The sequence below is a fragment of the Podarcis erhardii genome, assembly GCF_964252035.2.
Source record: "Podarcis erhardii genome assembly, chromosome: W".
Taxonomy (NCBI): domain Eukaryota; kingdom Metazoa; phylum Chordata; class Lepidosauria; order Squamata; family Lacertidae; genus Podarcis; species Podarcis erhardii.
The window spans coordinates 22,787,496-22,805,716 of record NC_138506.1 but is presented as its reverse complement, the minus strand read 5'-3'; the positions used below and the strand labels follow the sequence as shown (position 1 = coordinate 22,805,716).

At 42.9% G+C, this 18,221-nt stretch overlaps 2 protein-coding genes across 2 annotated transcripts in view; both read right to left on the bottom strand.

Annotated features, from left to right (window-relative positions):
* The window catches only part of LOC309333228 (putative CENPB DNA-binding domain-containing protein 1), a 387,332-nt gene that overhangs the window by 315,493 nt on the left and 53,618 nt on the right, over positions 1–18,221 (bottom strand). The gene's annotated exons all lie outside the window — the stretch shown is intronic.
* The window catches only part of LOC309333174 (coiled-coil domain-containing protein 180-like), a gene marked incomplete at its 3' end in the record, with an annotated part of 122,519 nt that continues 107,342 nt past the window's right edge, over positions 3,045–18,221 (bottom strand). Inside the window, exons 3-7 of the mRNA XM_081846574.1 lie at positions 9,145–9,338; positions 8,862–8,950; positions 8,055–8,106; positions 3,760–3,817; positions 3,045–3,146 (exon numbers count right to left, since the gene is read on the bottom strand). Of these exons, the coding sequence (XP_081702700.1) occupies positions 3,045–3,146; positions 3,760–3,817; positions 8,055–8,106; positions 8,862–8,950; positions 9,145–9,338 (495 nt within the window). The remainder of the gene's footprint in view (positions 3,147–3,759; positions 3,818–8,054; positions 8,107–8,861; positions 8,951–9,144; positions 9,339–18,221) is intronic.

Below are 18,221 nucleotides of genomic sequence, written 5' to 3'. Positions count from 1 at the left end.
ATAAATATAGAGAAAAGGGAAAGAAAGCGATTTTAAAGCAGATAATGGAAAATGAGAAAAAGTTAATTAAAAGGCCAAACAATGTGAAAATAAAACAAAATATAAAGATTCTACAATCACAATTTGCAATGATAATTAATAAAGAAGTAGAATGGAATATAAAGAGGATGAAACAAAAAAACTTTGAATTTGCAAATAAATCAGGGAAATTATTGGCCTGGCAGATTAAGAAAAGGAAGGAACAAAACACAATCAATAGGATCATCGTAGAAGGAAAGGAAATGGAGAATCCGAAAGATATCAGAAGAGGACTTGTGGATTTTTATAGGAACTTATATATAAAAAAGGAGAAGAGCAATAATAAAAAAATTGAAGAATTTTTAAGGATGAAAGGGGTGCAGAAGATCCCGACTGATAGAAAAGACCAACTGAATACCCCAATTGAAAATGATGAGATTGATAAAGCAATTAAAGAGTTGAAAAGAGGAAAAACTCCAGGAGCAGATGGACTTACGGCAAGATATTATAAGGAAATGAGACATATCTTACTTGGGCCTTTAAGAGAAGTTATGAACAACATTTTGAAGGAAAGAGAAATCCCTGACACTTTGAAAGAAGATCCTTTTATTACATTCATTCCTAAACAAGACTCAGATTTGACACAAGTTAAAAATTATAGGCCAATATCTTTATTGAACAACGATTATAAAATATTTGCAAGCATATTAGCGAAAAGGTTGGAAAAAATATTGCAAGACTATATTCATAAAGATCAAGCAGGTTTTCTACCTGGCAGACAGATGAAAGATAATATAAGAAATATAATAGACATTGTGGAATATCTGACTGCCAGGAATGATAAACAAGCTATGCTAATATTTGTGGACCCTGAAAAGGCCTTTGATAATATATCTTGGGAATTTATGTTGAAGAATTTAGAGATGATGGACTTAGGTCAAGGGATTTTCAATGGTATCAAAGCGATATATACAGAACAAACAGCAAAGTTGATAGTAAATAATGTGCTAACAGAAAAGATTAAAATAGCTAAAGGCACAAGACAGGGTTGTCCTCTGTCACCGCTACTTTTCATCATGGTACTGGAGGTTCTCCTAAGATCAGTAAGGAAAAATGAAAAAATTAAGGGAGTTACAGTTGGTCGAAATGAATACAAAGTCAAAGCATTTGCTGATGATTTGGTTTTAACAGTGGAGGAACCGTTAAAAAGTACCAAAGAAGTACTAGAGGAAATAGAACAAATTGGTAAAATGGCAGGTTTTATTTTGAATAGAAAGAAAACGAAAATGATTGTTAAAAATATGGATCAAGATATGATAGAAATAATGCAACAACAGACTGAGATTGAAGTGGTGAAAAAAGTTAAATACTTGGGAATTTGGGTGACCCCCAAAAATATTGATTTATTTCAAAATAATTATATACCAATGTGGAATGGAATTAAAAGAGATCTAGAGGTGTGGGGAAGGATGAAATTATCATTCTGGGGAAGAATGTCAATGATAAAGATGAGTGTTTTGCCGAAAATGTTATTTTTATTCCAGACAATTCCGGTTTTAAAACAGGCAACTATATTTAAAGATTGGCAAAAAATAATTTCAAGATATATCTGGCAGGGCAAGAAGCCTAGAATAAAATTTAAATTGTTGACAGATGCGAAAGAAAGAGGAGGCTTGAAATTATATTACGAAGCATCTTGCCTCTGTTGGTTAAAGGAGTGGGTGAAATTAGAAAATACGGAATTGTTGGACTTGGAAGGATTTGATAATAGATTTGGATGGCACGCTTATTTATGGTATGATAAGAAAAAAGTTCATAAAGGTTTTGCAAGCCACATATTTCGAAGATCTCTGATAGAAGTATGGGATAGGTATAAAAACCTATTAGAAGCAAAAATACCCCATTGGTTATCATCTTTAGAAGTTATGAGTGTGAAAAAAATTAACATGAAAGGGGGGTGGATAACTTACGGGGATTTGATTATTAAAGAAGAGGGAAAATGGAAGTTAAAACCATATGAGAATGTCAAGGAATATGTTAATGATTGGTTGCATTACTATCAGATTAATGAAATGTTTAAAAAAGAGTTAAAAGAGAGAGGCTTTTCGGAAAAAGAGTCAAAGTTTCAAAAAGAAATAGTGAGTAATGAAATTAAAAACCTGTCAAAAATGTATAAATTGTTGCTAGAATGGCATACTAAAGATGAAGAGGTAAAATCAGTAATGATTCAATGGGCCAGGGATTTTGGGTATAATATACAATTTGATGAGTGGAATAAATTATGGAATGAAAGGATAAAATTTACAGCCTGTACTGCACTGAAAGAAAATGTGATGAAGATGGTTTATAGATGGTATATCACTCCAGTAAAACTAGCAAAATTGTATAAAGTAAGTAATAAATGTTGGAAATGTAAAGAAAAAGAAGGAATATTTTACCATATGTGGCGGGAGTGTAATAAGGTTAAAGTATTCTGGGAACAGATATATAATGAGTTGAAAAAGATGTTGAAATATACATTTGCTAAAAAACCAGAAGCTTTTTTGTTAGGAATGTTTGGAAATGAAATAAATAGAAAAGATCAGAAATTATTTCTATATGCAGTGACGGCAGCAAGGATACTACTGGCCCAAAAATGGAAACAGGAGGAACTACCATCTATAGAAGAGTGGAGGATGAAATTAACAAACTACGCAGAACTAGATAAATTAACAGTCCGAAACCAACGAGATCACAAGTTCACTGAGGACTGGAGTAAATTTGTCAATTATATGAAAAGCATATGTGATGAACAAATAACGTTTGTGGGTTTACAGGAAGCTTTGTGAAGAAATATGTATAGAAACATTGTAAAAAAGGGAAGAGGGGGAGTAGGTGGATTTTAAGATAAAAGACAATGACAAATTTTGAACTTGCAGTATAAAGACGAGAACACGGATGAACTGATGGAAGTCAAAAATATGTATTTGTGATTGTATTGAAAATGTATGACTAAAAATTCTTTTTTATTTGAAATTTTAAAAAAATCATAAAAAAGAAACTTGGAAAAGGGACTCAATGGTGCGATCGGATTCTGACAGCTTGGTCAGAAATAGCTTCCCAGGCTCCAAGAAACACCCCTCCATTTCCTGAACAGAGAAGATGATCAGATGGGTAACAATTGCCATCTGATGGGTAACACTTGCCAAAGTGCATCAATATATATGTATTAGAAAAATGTGTCACATAAGTGAAAAATAAAATGAAAATGCACATAAGGGGGAATTTCTTGCATAAAACTATACAGTCAAAACTGAACACAAAACATTTAGAGAGATCTGTACTAAAACAGTAACATATTTTCATGAGGATTTAAAGCAAAAACTCACAAATTGTTGCAAAAAGTGGAAAACTGAATTTAAGATAGGAAGAAATGAGAAACGGAGAGAACTGAGCTTTATTTCTTTATTACATTTACATCCCACCTTTCCTCCAAGAAGCTCAATGTGGTGTACATGGTTCTCCTCCTCCCCATTTTATCTTCACTGCAACAACCCTGTGAGTTACGTTACGCTGAGAGTGAGTGGCTGGCCCAAGGTCACCTCCATGGCCAAGTGGATAAAATTGAACCCTAGTCTTCCAGGTCCTAGACCAGCACTCAAGCCACTACACCACATTGGCTTCACATTGCAAATGGACAGATTATCCCATCCCTAGTACTATCAATAGTGATGTACTAAAGTAGTGAAGAGGGCTGCCTACCTTCCCAACGCGTGCCAATTCCTGCCGTAGCGTCACCACCATCTCTTCGTAACGGCACCTCCTGTTGGTTTCTGTTTCCCTCACTGAGCAGCAAACACAGTCACAAGGCTTTGTTTTGCATTCCACAGTCAGAGTTGCTGTTGGGTTCCCACGGGAATGGGAGACTGGATGTGACGTTCACTGGTTTCCTGTTTTTCCCTGTTCTCTCGGTGTTCTTTTTTCCCGAGAGGAGTTGCTTCTCTGCTCTCGCAGAGGAAAGATGTATGTTTGTATTCTCTCAGCATAGAAGTGTAAATAAAGTTAAGAATGTGGCACATACTGCTCATCCTTCCGCTGTGTGTGTGACGACGCTCTGCTTCTGGCTCCAGATAAGATGAGCCAGTATCAGCTTCAACTTCAGATGGGCAGAAGCTGGTCTAAAAATCTCACATTTTTGGTTATGGGCCCAGAAGTCTATGCGTATATTGAATATAAATGCTCCGTCCAGTCACGCTTCCTCTGGGCAGCTCTGCTTGGAAGCGCTGACCTGGCAGGATAGCAGAGTAAATGCAGCGGTCCTGAGTCCATGTGAGAAAGGGATAAATTAAGTCCAAAGACAGATCGGTTCTTATCTCTAGAAGTGTTTATTTACAAGCCATAAATCAGTCTCTTTCCCGTCAGAAGCCTCCGCCATTCCGGCATCTCTCCGTGCTTCCAAAAGCACACAGACTCACAGCCTCTCCGTTGAGCTGTGTCTCTCAGTCAGAACCGAAAGCAACTCTCACAGACAAAGCCTGTGACGTACGGCCCTGCTTCAGGCCCCTCCCAGATGCAGGACACCACGGAGTTTTAACCCTGTCTGTTCCAAACTCCACAAAGTCGAATCGGACTGCCGGCAGAGGAACAGAGAGACGGATTGGTGTTATCTGCTCTGCGCGTCAAGATGATTGATGAGAGGTATGTGCTCATGCTCCGGGCAGCCTGCCAACTCCTAATTAATGGCTTAATGGCTGGACTTTGAACTTTTAAAGCCGTTTGCCGTGGCACAGGCTCACAGGCAGAGGTTTGGAAAAAAAGTACTTTTAAAAGTGCTTTTGGAATGAAGCTGCAGTAAACACAGACGCAGCTTGATTTAAAGCAGCAGAGATGGCTAATGCAGGACTGGCCAATGCTTTTGGGATTCCTAAGCTCAATAAAAAGAATTACGCGAACTGGGTTCTCTATGCAGAGGCTATTCTGCGAAAAGAAGGTCTGTTTACAGTTATTTCAGACGCCCCCCCCCCCCCAGCTCCAATAACAGATGAATGGGCAGCTAAGGATTCCAAAGCAAGGGGAACTCTTACATTGATAGTCTCCCCAGAAGAGCTCTGTCTGTTGCGTGATAAGACCTCAGCCAGAGAAATTTGGGACACTTTGAGAGATTCTCATTTGAGAACAGAGGCTGGTGCTTCTTTGTTCTACTATGCCAAGCTGCATGATATGGCACTTGCTGAAGGTGCAGATGTGCGTACACATCTGATGGAGATGCAGAATCTGAGACATGAGCTGCAACAGAGAGGACTCACTTTTCCAGAGGCTGTGTATTCCTTCATGATACTACATTCTTTGGGTTCAAGTTGGGAGTCCGTTGCCACTCAGATTGCTGTTCAGCCAACTGCTCAGATCACAGTAGCGCATGTTACTGCCGTGATTCTGAATGAAGCAGACCGCCGAAGTGCTAGCTGCATGGGTAAGGGGGAGTCTTCACAGACGTCATCCCAGAATGCAGTGGAACCACCAGATGGCGCCAAAGCTGTGAAGGCAGTGAAATGCTACTCGTGTGGACGTCTAGGCCATATGAAGAGGGAATGCAGATATCCCAGGGCCAAGACAGAGCAGCGCAGCGAAAGCTCATCGCGCAAAAAAGGCAAAGGCAAAGGCAAAGGTCCGGTGTCCAGGACAACGCAGCAAAGGGCAATGGTCTCACGCTTCACTCCAAAGGTTGCAAAGGTCCAGAAGACGTCTAGATCTTTCTTCGTGGTGGATACGGGCGCAACGCACCACTTATGCAACGATAAGCGACTGTTCGTGTCTTTTACACCGCAGGAAGGTGCGATTCACCAGGCGGATGACCACACAATCCCCAGTCAAGGCTACGGAACTGTTGTTCTTCACAGTTTGGACTTGTTGATACAAGATGTGCTCTACGTTCCAGATGCCACACACAATCTACTCAGTGTTGCGCAGCTGAATGAACGGAACATTGACGTTTCCTTCAAGAACAAGAAGTGCACCATCACAAAGAAAAACGATTATGTATTGCCTGCTGAATATGTTGATCATTTGTTTGTTTTGTATTTTGATGATGATGTGCAGGATGAAACTTGTTGCATTGCAGGTTCTAACAAAGGTTTGCATGCAGGATGTATTCATGATTATCACAGGAAATTTGGTCATTTACATTTTGAGGCAGTATCTAAAATGCCTGCCTTGGTTGAAGGTATGACTATTAAACCCTGCAGGTACCACATGAAGTGTAAGGCATGCGCAGCAAACAAGGTGAAAATGGCTGCAAAAGGTAAGGTGTCTAGTAGGCAAGCTACAGAACCATACCAGGTTGTTCATGCTGATTTGGTTGGTCCACTATCGCCCTCTTTGGGTGGAAACAGGTACTTCATGGTTCTCATTGATGCATTTTCCAGGTATATTTATGTGTACAATCTCAAGCAGAAATCAGAGGCTTTTCCAAGGTTCAAGGGATTCTGTGCTTGGTTGGAAAATGTGCGTGGTAAGAAAATAAAGACTCTTTTCTCTGATCGTGGGGGGGGGGGGGATTCACTTCTCAGCAGTTTGAGGCTTTTCTGACTGAGAAAGGAATTCAACACGATTTGTCTAGTCCTCGCTCGCCATGGCAGAATGGACTTTGCGAGAGGGCAAATTAGACATTGCTTCAAGGGTTAAAAACCTTGCTGCATGATGCAAATCTTCCAGAGAGTTATTGGGCTGAATCTCTCTCTTGTTTTGTTTACAGTTATAATCACAGGTTATCTTCAGCGATTGGTTGTACCCCCTATGAGAAGATGTTTGGCAAGAAACCTTACATCAAACACATGAGAATTTTTGGTTCTGACATGTGGGTTTACACACCACAAAGCTCCAAGTTAGGCAAGCGTGGATTGCATGGTATCTTTCTAGGTTATCAGAAAGGTTCTTACAGAATAATGATGACTGACTCTAAGACAATTAGGCTCACAAGAAGTGTTGAGTACAATGCCAAGTGGGGGGAGAATGTGGGAATTTTCCAATGTTATCCTGATGACAGTGATGAGACTGAGGATAGGCAACAGCAAAAGCAGCAGCAACAGCCACAGCTGCCGCAACAACCCACACCCACTGATGAAGGTCCTGATTCTGAGTCTGAAACTGAATCGGGTGATTCAGAGGATTTCAAGAGTGCGAAAGCCTCTATGCGACCCTCTGAAAGCTCTGATCAAGAATTGGAGGAACCATTGTTCACTATAGGTCACTTTTCTCCTAAGAAGGAAGAGGAGAGTGTTGAAGACCTACGGCTAATTCACAGGTCACAAAGAGCCACAAAAGGCAGACCTCCAAAGAGATTTCTTATTCACTTAAAGATTGTGAATGGTTGTTACAATTGTGCAAAGACATGAAAATTCCTGTCAAATGTCCAATCCAGGTTTACCAGGACAACAAAGCATGTTTGGCTTTGCTGAATTCTGAAGGTTGTAAGCAAAGCACGAAGCATTTGCAATTGAAACTGCAACATGCTAGGGAACGTATTCAGAAGGAACTCGTAACGGTTTCCTATATGCCAGGTAATGAAATTCCTGCTGATGTATTGTCCAAGATTGTATCAAGGGATCGACACTGTACCTATGTGCAGAAGTTGGGTTTGCACTGATATTGTATGAACACGCTGCCCAGTGATGTTCACAGAAAGGGGGAGGATGTTGGTTTCTGTTTCCCTCACTGAGCAGCAAACACAGTCACAAGGCTTTGTTTTGCATTCCACAGTCAGAGTTGCTGTTGGGTTCCCACGGGAATGGGAGACTGGATGTGACGTTCACTGGTTTCCTGTTTTTCCCTGTTCTCTCGGTGTTCTTTTTTCCGAGAGGAGTTGCTTCTCTGCTCTCGCAGAGGAAAGATGTATGTTTGTATTCTCTCAGCATAGAAGTGTAAATAAAGTTAAGAATGTGGCACATACTGCTCATCCTTCCGCTGTGTGTGTGACGACGCTCTGCTTCTGGCTCCAGATAAGATGAGCCAGTATCGGCTTCAGCTTCAGATGGGCAGAAGCTGGTCTAAAAATCTCACACCTCCTGCTCTCTGAGATACGTTCCACAATGTCACTGTTTTTATTCTCAGGAACTGGGAGGGAGGGAGAGAGATTAGACTGTATGCACAGCTGTAGAACTCATGCCAGGCTAGCATAAAGAGAGAGATTACAGACCCTTCTACATTAAAAAATAGTAATGTGTTGTTGTTGTTGTTTTTACAAAACCACTGGGTTAGCTGACATTCCCATGCTGCTAAAGAAGCCTGCCACATTTTAGTTCCGTCTTCAGTTTTATGCACAAGTTCATAGTTACTCATTCTTATATGTTTTGTTACAGTTACTTAAATAAAAGTGGCTTACAGACAATAAAAGGGGGGGGGGCTTGACCACAATAGTTCAGGCATTGGTGACTTCAAGATTGGATTACTGCAGTCAACTCTGTGTGGGTTTGAAACTAAAGTTAGTGCAGAATGCTGCAGTATGTTTGTTGACAGGAGGTCCTGTCAGCATATAACACTTCTGCTCAGATAACTGCACTGGTGGCCCATTTGGTAACAGCCTAAGTTCAATGTGTTACTATCGGCAAAACAATTTTGGGTTTTAAAGACTATCACCATCAGGTTGAACTGAGTGTGAGAATGCAGTGGCTACCAGTGCAACTGGCAAGGTATTGGGCAAAAACTGAGCAGTGGTGTTCTGCACTGGCTGCAGTTACTGAGCTGTCTTCAAAGGAAGCCCCAAGCAGAGTACTTTGCAGTAGTATAGCTGGTAGTCTGCATAAATGAAAGATACCACATTTGCTAAAAACACTGATTATGGTGCCAGAATTAAATTGGTAAACATTTACTTATGACTTCAGCAAGGCCTCGGACTTCCCGGGCAGCAATAACATTTACACTTTCTTGAGCCTTTAAAAATGCCAGTGTTGCAGCCTCTCTGGAATAGAAACAGAGTGGGAAAAACTTGAAGCAAGAGACATTATTAGAGTTCAAGAACACATTCCAGTCAGGTCAAAACACTTGGGTGAGTGAGGGGTGTGGCCTGGAAAAAGTTCCAAGGGTCAAGTAGAGAGGCCACATTTAGCCAACAGGCCTGACAGCACAGAATAACATCACAATTCTGTTTCTTACTTGTATTGCACTGGATTTTCAGTGATGTCATCATTGGGCATTCCCTCAACCCACATCTGCTGACGATGTGATAAAAACCCATTGCCTGAGCAGGTTTCCACATCCCTCACCACCGGAATTGTTCCTGGGATCTGCGGGAGCTTGTGCTGGGCTATCTTGCTTCTCGCCTCTCCCAGATTGCGCACAAGGTTTATCTAGCCAAAGCCAAAATAAAAATAATTAGACATCGTCCTTTAAAGTGAAAGAGGGCATGCTTATACTCACCAGAAACAGAGTGCACTTGCCAAGCAAAGTTAAGTACTTATGGGTCCCACCCTGATTTAATTCTTCGTAATATTTTGTTGTCATTTTTTAATAGCTAGAATTAAAGCATCTTGTTGAAGGTTAATGAAGTGAAAGTTGGCAAGTGAATAAAGGAGAAAATTGTAAGGCAGGGTTTGAATGGTAATGAGAGGCAAAAAATAAGGGGAAAGATTTTTCCATACAACTTCCAAATTACAATTTTCTCCCTTACAAACATGTATACTAAGATTTCAATTCACCTATGTGATGAAGTGAGCATGAGTCCCCAAAAACCTTGTGTTGGCATTCATCTGTCTTAGGAGACAATAGGGGAGTGTGCCTTTGTGGGTGAAGTCAAACTTTTGGAAGGTTACAGTGCCTGCTATGACTGTAGAGACCAATATGGGAGAGACAGGTTTGTTACAATATTCCGTTCCACCTTTACAGACATGTGGAATTTTTGTATGTCACATGTCTGTTTACACTCCAGCACAGCTTGCTGGGAACTTCCGTTTGTGTATAGCTTTTGCTTATGCTGCTTGCTCTTGGACACGAAAGGGAGAAGACATGTTTTTCCTTTGTCCTGCTGTATGCTAAATAAACTGCTTGTAAATATTCTTTACACAGCCTCTATCTGCCACTTCTGTTGTGTGTTATTTACTCTGCTGATTAGAGCGTGCTCCAGCTTCTGAAGGCTTCTGAAGCTGTGGGTCGCTGTTTGATGCTGAGCCAAGGACCGGAGATTGCCCGGCTACCGGCCAGTGGGCCAGAGCCAGCTGGGGGCCTGCAAATTGCCCCCGATCCCTTGGACACATCCCAACAATAGGGTTATGGGCCCAGATCCACAGTGCTTACACGAGAGTAAGGCTGCTGGTGACTGCTGTGTCAACCCAGCATGGAGAGAGGTATGTGGAGCCAAACTTTCCTGGCCGAGGCTAGAGGGCTTTTGATGTCCGAGCCAAGCAATTAAGGCTGGAGAGAAGCAGGCCGCGTGATTTATGACTTGCTTAGATAAAGCAACTGTGAAGAGAATTCAGTTTCTGGCTATAGTAAAAAGCAGGAATGGATCTCTTACAGGCAACGTCAGATGGGACCCTGTGTCCACGTCTTAATGGACACAATTATCAGACCTGGGCAAGGTACTGCGAGGGTCAACTGTGAAAGCTTGCAGTGTGGTACACTGTGTTAGGATAGTTCTGTTCCACCTTAAAAGGGTCAGGCATGATTGTTGTGCATCACATGCCTGTTTACTCCCAGCACTGCTCGCTGGGAACTTCCGTTTTGTATATAGCTTTTGTTCCGGCTGTTTTCCTGGACACGGAGGCAAGCAGTCATGTTTTTTCTTTGTTCTGAACTACGTTGAATAAAGCTGTAAATATGCTCTTCTGTCTGCATCCTTTCATTGTGGAGACTCTGCTGAAAGGGTGTGCACGGGCCTTGGAATGTCTCTGAGGCTCGTGTCGCTAATTGACTGATGCTGTTCCACGGGAGACTGGTGATCGTCCGGAGATGACTGGGGGCCTGCCTGATGCCTCCGCCTCCCTGGCAGTATCCCAACAATAGGTTATGGGCCCAGATTCACGGCGCTTACAGGAGAGTAAGACTGCTGAAGACTGCGAGAGGTATGTGGAAAAGCGAGGCTTTTCTGTGCCGCGGCAGAGAGTCTTTGAAGTCCGAGCCAACTAATTAGGCCAGCAGAGAGCAAGCAGGCCTCGTAATTTACGACTGCCAAAGATAAGGAGCCTTTGAAGGGAATAAGGCTTATGGCTGAAGTAAAGAGCTGAAATGGATCTTTTACAAGCCTCAGATGGGGCTCCGTGCCCAAAGCTTAATGGCCACAACTATCAGACCTGGGCAAGGTACTGCGAGGGCCAGATGAGAAGGCTTGGTGTGTGGCACACTGTTTCTGAGGACCCTCCCAGCACCTTTGACAGATGAATGGGTGGCACAGGATTCAAGAGCCATGGGAATAATTTTGCTCTCAGTAGCAGCTCGTGTGAGATGTGGGAAGGGCTTCAGGCCTGTCATCTCCGACAAGAGGCTGGGTCTGTGTTGCTTTACTTCAGAAAGCTGCACAGGAAGCGTTTGGAGCCAGGGGAAGACCTTAGAGCCCACATTTTGCATTTGCAGCATCTCAGACAGGAATTGAATCATAGAGGTTTCAATATGCCTGAGTCTCTGTTTGCAATCCTTATCCTGGACTCCCTGGATGAGAGCTATCATGCTGTGGCAAGCCAGCTGGCAACTCTTCCTGCGCAGGACCTCACTGCTACAAAAGTTTTGGTAACTTGCAAAACAAATATGATAGGAGGAATGCAGCTGAGTCAGCTTGTGCGCTTCAGGGGGAGCAGTGTGGGACAGCATTCCAGCCTCCAGGGGGAGCCAAGGCATTGGCAGCTGTGAAGTGCTGGAACTGTGGAAACCAAAGTCATATTCAGAGATGTTGCCCAAAGGCTGAAGCTAAACGAAAGAAGAAGCCTGCAGATGCCCAGAAGCGGAAGGGGGGTGGGAAACCCAGGCCAGTGAAAAACAAGGCTTTGTTTGCTGGCACTGCTTCTCCAAAGGCCAAAGGCAGATTTATCGTGGATTCTGGAGTGACGAGGCACCTTATGAAGAATCAGCACTTGTTTATTTCCTTCACACCTCAAGATGGAGAAATTCAACAGGCTGATGGAAAGACGTTGAGAATTGCAGGAGTCGGGACAGTGAAACTGGCAAGTCTGCACACAACCATCAGCGAAGTACTTTTTGTTCCAGATTCTGCAGACAATTTCCTCAGCGTCCCACAGCTGACTGGGCGAGGCTTTGAGATTTCCTTCAAGAAGAGCGTCTGTGTCATCAGGAAGAGCAAAGAGGACATTTTGCATGTGAAGTTTATAGATGGCTTGTTCTTGATAACTTATGATGTCAATGCTGTTGATGTGTCTAATGTTGAATCTTGTTGTGTTGCACAAACTAACAAAGTTCTTCATGCAGGATGTATTCACAAGGCGCACCAAAAATTTGGTCACATGTCTTGGCAGGCACTGGCCAAGATGCCTGGGTTGGTTCAGGGTTTGAACCAGAAGCCCTGTAAGTTTCACATGAAATGTGTATCTTGTGCAGAAAACAAAGTGAAGGTTGCTCCGAAAGGCAAGGTGTCTAGCAGTCAGGCTTCCAAACCCTACCAGCTAGTCCACGCAGACCTGGTTGGTCCACTTGCACCCTCTTTGGGTGGAGCAAAGTACTTCATGGTTTTAATTGATTCTTTTTCCAGGTACATTCATGTGTTTATGCTCCAGCAGAAGTCAGAAGCGTTTCCTAAGTTCAAGGCGTTCTGTGCTTGGTTGCAGAATGCTCACAATAAAAGCATTGGCTGTTTATTTTCTGATCGAGGTGGTGAATTCACTTCTCAGCAGTTTGAAGCTTTTCTGACTGAGAAGGGAATCCAGCACGGCCTCTCAAGTCCCAGATCTCCATGGGAGAATGGACTTTGCGAGCGAGCAAACCATACTTTGCTTCAAGGCCTAAAAACATTGTTGCATGATGCCAATCTCCCTGAGAAATATTGGGCTGAAGCTTTATCGTGTTTCCTTTATTCCTATAACAGGAGACTGTCACCATCTATTGGTTGTACTTCCTATGAGAAGATGTTTGGTAAGAAACCTTACATCAAACACATGTGAATCATGCCAACTTTGCTGCCACATACACCCGGACAACACCATTACTGGCCCCAACAACATCACACATACCATCTCGGGACTATTTAATTGCTCATCGTCTAACATTGTGTATGCCATAAAATGCCAACAGTGTCCCGGTGGTACATGACCCCAGTCAAACTTGCTAAGATATATCACCTGTCTGATAACAAATGTTGGAAATGTAAAGAGGCGGAAGGGACATTCTTTCACCTCTGGTGGACTTGCCCGAAAGTGAAGGCCTTTTGGGAGATGATTCATAATGAACTAAAAAAGGTACTTAGATATACCTTACCTAAGAAATCGGAGGCCTTTCTTCTGGGCATTGTGGACCAGAGAGTACCTAAGAAAGATAGAACTTTTTTATGTATGCTACCACAGCAGCAAGGATCCTGATTGCTAAGCATTGGAAGACACAAGATTTACCCACGCTGGAGGAATGGCAGATGCAGTTGATGGACTATATGGAACTGGCTGAAATGACTGGCAGAATCCGAGACTTGGGAGAAGAAACAATCGAGGAGGACTGGGGAAAATTTAAAGACTATTTGAAAAAACATTACAAGTTGTATGAATGTTAAAAAATGCTCTTTTTAGAAATTCTTGCTTCAGCATTGGTAAATTAATGAAATGGAAATTAAGGTACAAGAAGCTAAAGGTGGAATAATGAAATAACTTTATTATGTTTAAGTTAAAACATATAAGATTTGGGTTACAATAGTTTTGAAATTAGGCAACATGATAAAATGAAAGATACAATAAGTTTGGAAATAAGTTAACAAATTGCTGATATTTTGTATTACAGAGAATGCAGGGTTTGGAGGATGTGGGGAAGTCCAATAGATGTGTTGGAAAAAAGGATTATGGAAATTTGTAATTTCTTTATTGTATTTCTCTATCTATGTCTTTATTTCTTTTTTCTGTACTTCATAAACTTAATAAAAATATTATATATAAAAAAAAAAAAACTACAGGACACTGAAAAAAAAAAAATGCCAACAGTGTCCTTCAGCTCTCTATATTGGACAAACAGGCCAGACCTTACGCCAAAGAATAAACGGACATAAATCAGACATCAGGAATCACAAGACAGAGAAACCAGTAGGAGAACATTTCAATCTCCCAGGACATTCTATACAAGATCTCAAAGTAGCTGTTTTACTACAAAGGAATTTCAGAAATAGACTGGAAAGAGAAGCTGCTGAATTACAACTTATCACCAAACTCAAAACAATGGAGAAACCTGGTCTGAACAAAGACCTTGGATTCTTATCTCATTATACATGACAAAGCCATTTTTCACCTTTTCACCCCTTGCTTTTTCCTGTAAGACCTATTGCAGTCGTTAAGAGTCGTCAACAGGCTCATCACAGCTATCTGCCAATCACCCATTCCCACCACCCTTCTGAGTAATACCCCTCCCCACCTTCTCACTATATAGAAGGGTCTGGAAACTTCTGTTTCAGTGTATCTGAAGAAGTGTGCATGCACACGAAAGCTCATACCAAGAACTGACTTAGTTGGTCTTTAAGGTGCTACTGGAAGGAATTTGTTTTGATGTGAATCTTTGGTTCCCACATGTGGGTACATACAACACAGAGCAGCAAGCTTGGGAAGCGTGGGGCACATGGTTTGTTCATGGGCTACAAAAAAGGTGACTGACTCAAAGTCCATTAGGTTCACAAAGAGTGTTGAGTACAATCCTAAGGGGGGGATGTGGGAATTATCCAGAGTCACTCAGAAGAAGATGATAAGGTAGCAGAGGAAGGTGAGGATGATGATCAGAGTTCGGATTCCACTTCATTGGGCAGTGCTGCTGCTGATGTCAGCGACAGCGATGAGACTACAAGAGAGCTAAGGCCTCACTCAGACCATCTGATGGGTCTGACACTGAACTAGAAGAACCACTGTTCACCATTGGCCACTTTTCTCCTAAGAAAGAGGACATGAGTGCTGAAGGCTTGCGTCTAGTATGCAGATCTGAAAGGGCCACTGTCAGGGAACTGCCATCAGAACAGGGGTGGGAAACAGAGGGGCAGTTGTGTTACAGGGAGCCTCCGAAAATCTTGCGAAGCAATTCCTCTTCCGGTGATGAGGAAAGCCCCACCTCCAGTGGGGAAGAGATAAAAGGACAAGAGGATGTTGGTGGGAGCCTCAGCACTGCTCCTGGCCAAGCCGGCCAGGAGGGAAGCACATCCCTTCCGTCGCTCACCCTGTGCAGAAGTCTAAAGTGCAAAGAGGGAAGGAAAAGGCTGGGAGTTACGAGACTTTTATGTTGGGGGAGGTCCAGGAAACAACCACTCCCAGATTCTGCTAGAGATTGAGGCAGACATGCACTGTAAATCGTTCTGCACTGTAAATCGTTTTGCACCAAATAAAACCTGTAAAAGACAGGTGGGAGTCCTGCCTGGTTACTCATGAGCAACCACCCTTGCCATCTGACAGCAATCTGGGAGCCTTTGAGGTTGCTCGTGGGTAGCAGCACGGAAAGACATGATGAGTCATACTTAGAAGGGATCTGCAGGCGGAGGCGCTGAGGAAGAGGAGGCACAGAATGTAGCATCCCTGGCACAGAGGAACAGGGAGCTGGAGGTGCACATCGCCGAGCTTGCAGCTAGGCTTGAGGAGCGCAGAGCGCAGGACCAGCAGGTCACAACCACTCCAGTTGGGGGAAAAGTACCATCGCTGGTGAGCAAGTTTGGCGGGAACTCCCAAGACTACCTGGTGTTTAAGACTGAGATTAAATACGTGTTGGACTTGCAAAAAAAGGGAGTTTGAAAATGATGAGGAGAGGGTGGCATTTGTAATTGGACACTTGGAAGGCTCGGCACGGGAATGGGTGAGGCCCCTGATAGTAGCATGGAACGATGCCCTTCAGGACTTAGCAAAATTTTATCAGGCGATGGATGCAATGTTTTCCAGCGAGATTCAGGGGGATGTCACTCAGCAGGAATTACTTGTGGAGTTTGGAACTGACAGGGTTAAAACTCCGTGGTGTCCTGTATCTGGGAGGAGCTTGACGCAGAGAAGTGAGTCACAGTCTGTGTCACTGTTCAGACTTGCTTTCGCTTCTGCCTGAGACACAGCTCAGCTCCGAGGCTGCAGGCTGTTTGTGTGCTTTTGGAGCACGGGAAAGATGCCGGAAAGCTCCGATGGAATGAGACTGATTTATGGCTTGTAAATAAACGCTTCTAGAGATAAGAACCGAACTGTCTCTGGACTTGATTTATCCCTTTTCTCACACGGACTCAGGACCGCTGCTACTCTGCTATCCTGCCAGGTCAGCTCACAGCAGAGCCCACACAGGGAAGAGTGGCTGGACGCAGGATTTATTTATTTACACACGAATATTACTGTCACTTAAGCAGGGGTCTCTGACTGTCCAGAACTATTGGTAGCGCTTTGCAATGCTAGTGCAAAAGTTGGGCTGGGATTTATCGCCCGAACCCATGCAAGCACTTTTTAAGGCGGGCTTAAGTTTAGACATGAAAGATGAGCTCTCCAGAGGTCCTCGGCCATGATCAATGGATGAGCTAACCAAGGCAGCGTTAGCCATTGGGGTGGGGTAAGAGGCGCACGCACAGGAAAGGCGGGAGCATTTCCATGGCAACCGCTTTCCTGAAATGCCAGTGGGGGCTTCACACAGACTGCCGCAAGCAGAGCCCATGGAAATCGATGTAGCCTGCAAGCGGGAGATTTCAAACACTGACGTCCCCAAGAAAAAGGAGGGAAAGGCTTGGAAGTCAGCCAAAAAGTGCTTCCTCTGCCAACGCCCTGGGCATTTTGCCAAGGCTTGTCCACAACGCAAAGGCTGGCAAGGAATGGTGGGGGCAGTGGCCAAGGAGGAGGAGGGAGAGAAGCCTCAAGTGCAGGGAAACGAAAGAGCCTGGCTGCAAACAAGCAGGGGCAGCAGTCAGACGAGCGACCAGTAGAAATGCCCCGACCGTACCCCCCCCCCAAGGCGGGCATAGCAGTCAAGGTGGTGCTGGCGCTCCCTAATGGCCACCCGATGGAAGTCCAAGCTTTAATCGACTTGGGAGCAAGTACCAACTTTTTCAGCAGAGACTTTTTTTTTTTTTGAAGCTCAAGTAGGATAGTTTTATTGTAGGTCCTTTTATTTATTTTTTTTAAAAAATATTTATTAAGATTTTTAAATACAAGTATAAACATAATAACCAATATAACATGTATCGCAGCATAATTTCATAACTTCTTTGGACTCCCTCACGTCTCCCGCTCCCACTTACATCATTGTAAATTTTTACCAGCAATTTATCATCTTGTTTACATTCTTGTGCCCCATTCATTTAAATATAGTCTAATAGTTCTCCAGAAGATTTATATTTCTCACTTGTCATCCCAATTCCATCTAATTTAGTGGTGCTCAATTATTTATGATCTAGCATCCTTCTTAACATTCAACCAAATTACAGTATTTTTGCAAATACATCTTAAATTTCTTCCAATCTTCTTCAACCCTCTCCTCTCCCAGGTCTCGGATTCTGCCGGTCATCTCGGCCAGTTCCATATAGTCTATCAGTTGCATCTGCCATTCTTCCAGGGTGGGTAGATCTTGGGTTTTCCAATGCTTAGCGATGAGTATCCTTGCTGCCGTTGTTGCGTACAGGAAAAAAGTTCTGTCCTTCTTTATCACCCTCTGGCCGACAATACCCAGGAGGAAGGCCTCTGGTTTCTTGGGGAAAGTATACTTAAATACCTTTTTCAACTCATTATATATCATTTCCCAGAAGGCCTTCACTCTAGGGCAGGTCCACCAGAGGTGAAAGAATGTTCCTTCATTTCCTTTACATTTCCAACATTTGTTGTCAGACAAATGGTATATTTTGGCAAGTTTAACTGGGGTCATGTACCATCTATATATCATTTTCATTACATTTTCCTTCAAAGCATTACATGCAGTGAAGTTCAACCCAGTGGTCCACAACCTTTCCCAGTCTTCAAACATGATGTTATATACTGAACGAGGTGATTCACAAAGATCAAGCAGGCTTTCTCCCGGGTAGGCATTTGTTTGACAATACGAGAAACATTATTGACATTTTGGAACTCTTACAAACAAATATTAATACTAGAGCGGTTCTAATTTTTATT